Here is a 5,892-nt window from a genome sequence, read left to right as displayed (position 1 = left end):
ACTAAAACCAAATAATAATATGTTGCTCGACAACTTGTGGCATATCTCATGCATGTGCTATTCTCGAAAGATCGTCTAACTTTCCTCGTTCATTGTACAAATGTTAAATTAAAACGTTATTCACGTGATTACAAACCACATGAATATAAAAAATGTTAAATTGCGTCTGTTCTCCATTTGACTCATACGATTCAAAACCATAAAACTGACACTCAAATGCGTTTGGTTACACAGGCTATGCCTTTTTGTTCCAAGGGACTAGAATTCGATGAATCCTTGTTTGGATTTCCGTAAAAAAATTCCTAGAGTTGGAACTGTAAAAAGAATGAAATTCTTTTCAATCGAGACGCCCTTTGAACCGGTTGCTGGTTTTGATTTGCATTGCGCCTAGGGACATTTCTCTGGAGCAGTTGAGCTAGTTCCCCGTTGACGTTGAGTTCACCGTCTTCCCTGACAGAGTTGGCATTGCCAGGAAATCCGCGAGCCAATAGGAAGCCGAGATCCAGCCAATATGACATCGACAAAAGAATTTCACGGCAAATCCACACTTATTACGAGCAGTAATTTAGATTCACCGCTCAATTAGCTCATCTCCCTCACCGCCGCACTCGAAATCCACGTCCATCCCCCAGATCGGTGCGCTGTTGTGCTCCCCCCTCCCCTCTGCGCATCGCATTCCTCCAAAAAATATTTCCAGTTTAGATCTGCGCTTCGTGCTCGCCGCCGCCTCCGCCGCCTCCGATCCTCAATAAGGCCGGCATGGAGGAGACGCCGCCGCAGCCGCAGCCGCAGGCGGCGCACGCGTCTCCTCCGTTCCCGGCGGTCTTCACCCCGCCGAGCGGCCTCTCCTCGGCGTCCGTGCGGGGCAGCCCCTCCATCCCCAGCCCCGGCGGGACCGCGCACTTCAGCACGCCGCCGGGCCCGCCCGTCTTCTCCTCGCCGCTGCGCCCCGCCGCCGTGCCCTTCCGCGCCACCCCGGTCTCCCTCCACCCCGTACCCTTCGCCATCCGGACCGCTTCCTCGTCATCCTCGGTTTCCCTCCCCACCTCCTCCGCGCCGCACTTCCTAAACGGCTCGGCCACCCATCACGGCCACCTCCCCTCCGCGGCGTCGCATCTGGAGGACTCCAGCGTAGACTCCCCGTACGTCCTCTTCTCCGCCCACAAGGTACGCCACGCTCGTACCTCATTACGGTAATGCCGACCCGTCTCAACTCAATTTTGCAGTCGTATAAGTACGGTACCATTTGGATCTTACACGATACACCACTACTGGAGTTGCCTGACCAATTACGCCTGGTTTTAGAGGCAGAGCGTGTTTAATGCATAGGGTTGTGCAATTTCTGCAGCTTGTCCCCTCAGAAAAACTTTTCCTTTTGTTTTTGTGATTAGTGTTTTCTCCTCGTAGGTCCTGAAGCAGAAGAAACTGTTGAATGCTCCTAGCTTGGGGTTCGGAGCTCTAGTTTCGCCTGGAAGGGAGGTGGCGCCTGGGCCTGAAGCCTTGGAGCGAGATCCTCGCCGTTGCCTTAACTGCGGGGCTTATGTGAATTTATACTGTGATGTGTTGATTGGCTCTGGGCAATGGCAGTGTGTCATTTGCAAGAAGTTGAACAGCAGCGAGGGGGAATTCGTGGTCTCCAGCAAGCAGGACCTGCTTCAGTGGCCAGAACTCGCCACCTCGGCTGTTGATTATGTTCATTCTGGGAATAGGCGACCAGGCTTTGTCCCCGTGTCTGACTCGAGGGTATCCGGGCCAATTTTTATCCTCATAGATGAGTGCCTCGATGAGGCGCACCTGCAGCATCTGCAGGGCTCCTTGCATGCTTTTGTGGATTCGCTCCCTCCTACTGCCAGGATTGGGATCATCTCTTACGGGAGAACTGTCTCCGTGTATGATTTTTCAGAGGGGGTTGCGGTATCAGCGGATGTGCTACCTGGAAATAAGTCACCTACCCATGAGTCTCTGAAGGCACTAATTTATGGAACAGGGGTGTATTTTTCTCCCATACATGCTTCCCTGCCTGTTGCACACACTATATTCTCATCTCTGAGGCCCTATGAGTTAAGTGTGGCAGAAGTGTCGAGGGATCGATGTGTTGGTGCAGCGGTTGAGGTTGCCCTTGGTATTATTCAAGGGCCTTCAGTGGAGTTGTCTCGTGGAATCATCAAGAGATCAGGAGGTAACTGCAGGATCCTGGTGTGTGCTGGTGGCCCTAACACATTTGGTCCAGGATCAGTTCCTCATTCTGTTCAACACCCAAACTATGCTTACCTGGAGAAGACAGCTATGAAGTGGATGGAGAGTCTTGGTCATGAAGCACAGAGACACAGTACCATCGTTGACATTCTTTGTGCCGGAACATGTCCAGTGAGGGTTCCTGTTCTGCAGCCACTGGCAAAGTGTTCTGGAGGTGTGCTTTTACTTCATGATGATTTTGGAGAGGCGTTTGGGGTCAACTTGCAGAGGGCGTCGACTAGAGCAGCTGGTTCCCATGGCTTATTTGAGATTAGATGTTCAGATGGCATCCTTGTCACTCAAGTCATTGGCCCTGGTGAAGAGGCTTCGCCTGATTCTCATGAGACATTCAAGCATGATACTTCATTTTGTATCCAGATGCATAGTGTTGAGGAGACACAGAGTTTTTCTGTGTCTATGGAGACAAAGGGTGATATCAATAGTGATTTTGTTTACTTCCAGTTTGCCGTCCGTTACTCTAACAAGTATCAAGCAGAAATCACTAGGGTAATCACAAGCAGGCTGCAAACTGTTGATGGTTTGTCTGCCTATCTGTCAACTGTGCAAGGAGATGTTGCTTCAGTTATCATTGGTAAGAGAACTGTCTTGCGTGCCAGAACTGCCTCTGATGCTATTGACATGAGGCTCACAATTGATGAAAGAGTTAAGGACATAGCTCTCAAATTTGGTACTCAGGTTCCAAAATCAAAGCTTTATCGGTTCCCAAAAGAGCTGGCATCACTACCTGAGAGCTTGTTTCATTTGAGAAGGGGACCACTCTTAGGTAGCATTGTAGGACATGAAGATGAGAGATCAGTTCTTAGGAATTTGTTCTTGAATGCGTCATTTGATCTCTCCCTCCGTATGCTCGCACCTCGTTGTATAATGCATCGGGAAGGAGGCACATTTGAGGAGCTGCCAGCATATGATCTTGCCATGCAATCTTATTCTGCAGTGGTACTGGACCATGGAACAGATATTTTCATTTGGTTGGTAAGTCACCTCCTACCAGGTCCATCTCTTTTACCACATTATCTCAATTTCATAACTTCATGTTTAGCTTGCTCCACTCACCATTATCTTCATCTCATTTAGATGATCATATTCATGATAATATGATTGCCAGTTTGTTCTGCTGAACGGTACTTTTGCTTAGCTGACACTCTAGCTGCTGAGTATGGCTTTATTTTTTCTTGCTAAATCTGAATTTCGACTTTTCGAGATGTTTCTTTAGCAAATAGAAAGGCCATGGTATCACATGTTAGTGTGTTCCATAGAAGAAAGTTGCCTGTCCACCATCTGTTCATGTAAGTGAAAGAAAAATAAGTATGGGATTTTAGCAGTATCATTGTTCCAGGATTGTGAGTTTATGCACTAAGTAATGAAGATTTTGCAAGATGTAGTATAAATGTGAATTGAATAGGTAAATGCATTGGAACCATTTAATTATCAATAGAAGCTAGTTGATGGTTTGAATGAAAATATAATTATGTGTTTATAAATGAGGTTGATACTTGATAGACTAGGGCTGCAGGAAGGTACTCCCTCCGATCCATAAAAAGTGTCGCCCATTTTGTACTAGGTCAGTACAAATTCTGTACTAAGTGGGTGACACTTTTATGGATTGCAGTGAGCAACATTTTTGTTGTTTTCATAATGTATAAATGATCTCGAGTTATTGTCATTACTGGGAAAACTTTGTTTTCATCATAATGCTATTAAACAGTAATGTTTGCTGAGTTGTACTTTGTTGTTACCGTGTGTTTTCAGGGTGCTGAGCTAGCAACAAAAGAAGGACAAAGCGCAGCAGCTTTAGCAGCATGTCGTACACTGGCAGAAGAGCTCAGCGAGCTCCGTTTTCCAGCTCCCAGGATACTTTCATTCAGAGTCAGTTTCCCTGTTCTCAAGCTTTACTACTTTCCAAATTCTAGCTGCTTTTCTCCTCCTAGTATCAACTCTTCCGCTCATGTCTTTGCTATCGTATTGTCATATGACCCACGATTGTTAGACTAAATCTTATGCATTGGAACATTGGTGATAGCCACACCATTTTTTTTATGGTATTCAATACGATTCTTTAGTTTTCTTTGAAGTTCTTTACACGCCCTTTGTTTTATTTCAAATCAGTCTGACCTAGCTTCCAAATGCATTAACTGTGCAACTAGCATGAAGTACCACCTGCAGAGCGCTACATGCTTTGCTTTTCTAACTGTCTTTCTCTGGGGGATCTTGGTACAGGAAGGGAGCTCTCAGGCCAGGTACTTTGTCTCGCGCCTGATCCCAGCTCACAAGGATCCTACTTATGAGCAGGTAATACTCTTCAAACCTTAGAAACGATATCCTGATCATCTGAATCCATCCCCACAGGGTTATTTCACTGAAAATGTTAAGGTGGCTAGTACTGTGGTCACTGATAAAGTACATTATGAGTAGCTATGCTGGCGCACCGTAATTATTGACAGGAGCACTTTTGCATGTTTCAGGAGTCAAGATTTCCTCAGCTACGGACCCTTACTCCTGAGCTAAGGGCTAAACTAAAGAGCAGCTTCATCCACTTCGATGACCATAGTTTCTGTGAGTGGATGCGCAGCCTCAAATTGGTCCCTCCAGAACCAAGCTAAGACAAATAATGGGATGAGTGTGATCAGGTCTGGTGGATAGCAATGAGACGGACTGGGCTTCTGACAGAGTTGTCAAACGATAGCTGAAAGCTTTGTGAAGTAAACCTAAGGCCCAAACACTTGTTTGCGTCAGTGAAGCGCCACTTAGGGTGCAGCAGAAGTTGTATGATTTTGCCTGATTCTGTTCTTCGACGTGGCAGCATAAATGCATCGTCTCTTGTCAAAGTTGTCATACAGGGGAGGAATTTACAGTAAGAGATAATAGGTGCTCTCCGACTTTGAAGAGTTCGTTTGATGTTAACAGTATTGTACTACAACTCTGGCCTGACTATTCTTTGTGATTCATTTTGTTCGTTTGGGTGGGTTTCAGTTCTCCATTCATATAGGAGCCAAGAGTACTATATATTCAAAGACAAAAGTGTACATTATAACCTTCTGTGTCCAGTGTTGAAAGGCTTTCATTTGGTCTCGTTTTGTGGTGATAAGTGACATGGTCAAAACTGAACGAAAGCATTTTGTGTGAAGCTAGCAAGTAGCAGGGATTCTTTTATTTTCTACGGGTGTTCGGCATAAAAAAAAATAGAAATCTTGGCACTAAAATAAGGGAGCGTTTGTAGGCAAGTGTAGGTTTAGTAGCAAAAAAAAAGTAGCTTTGCCAAGCAAACTTTTTTACGCGACAGGAACAAGTGACTACAAGTGACTACGAATTTCACTTTTTGCTTGCTAATCTTTGTTTGTATTCTTTGATAAGTAGCGATCAAATCAAGGAACGACATCACTACCGTGAAAGAGAAACTTCCCATATCCAGGGAAACTTATTGTAAAGGGCTTCAGCAAGGGATTTTATATGTTCTTTGATCAAAAATATTAAGATTGGATAGATTCGAACTGCAATTGCAATTGCAAAGGTAATAACTACTATGCGAGCCCAAATCATAATCGTTCACCAATTTGGATTTGGTTCCCTCGCTACAATCCTGAATTGCAGAGATGAGAATCATGAAAAGCAAAATCTCTAATAAGAAAACAGAAACTG

At 45.3% G+C, this 5,892-nt stretch overlaps 1 protein-coding gene across 1 annotated transcript; it reads left to right on the top strand.

The window, feature by feature from the left end:
- Positions 1 to 492: 492 nt before the first annotated feature.
- LOC100842231 (protein transport protein SEC23-1) lies at positions 493 to 5,326 on the top strand. The gene is made up of 5 exons (XM_003567572.4): positions 493 to 1,167; positions 1,408 to 3,228; positions 4,006 to 4,122; positions 4,474 to 4,545; positions 4,719 to 5,326. The coding sequence occupies exons 1-5, from the start codon at positions 760 to 762 to the stop codon at positions 4,854 to 4,856; spliced, it is 2,556 nt and encodes an 851-aa protein (XP_003567620.1). The 5' UTR covers positions 493 to 759; the 3' UTR covers positions 4,857 to 5,326.
- The last annotated feature ends 566 nt before the right edge of the window (positions 5,327 to 5,892 follow it).

The sequence above is a fragment of the Brachypodium distachyon genome, chromosome 2 (genome assembly GCF_000005505.3).
Source record: "Brachypodium distachyon strain Bd21 chromosome 2, Brachypodium_distachyon_v3.0, whole genome shotgun sequence".
Lineage (NCBI taxonomy): Eukaryota > Viridiplantae > Streptophyta > Magnoliopsida > Poales > Poaceae > Brachypodium > Brachypodium distachyon.
The sequence above is the reverse complement of the archived record's forward strand: the minus strand, read 5'-3'. Positions and strand labels throughout refer to the sequence as shown.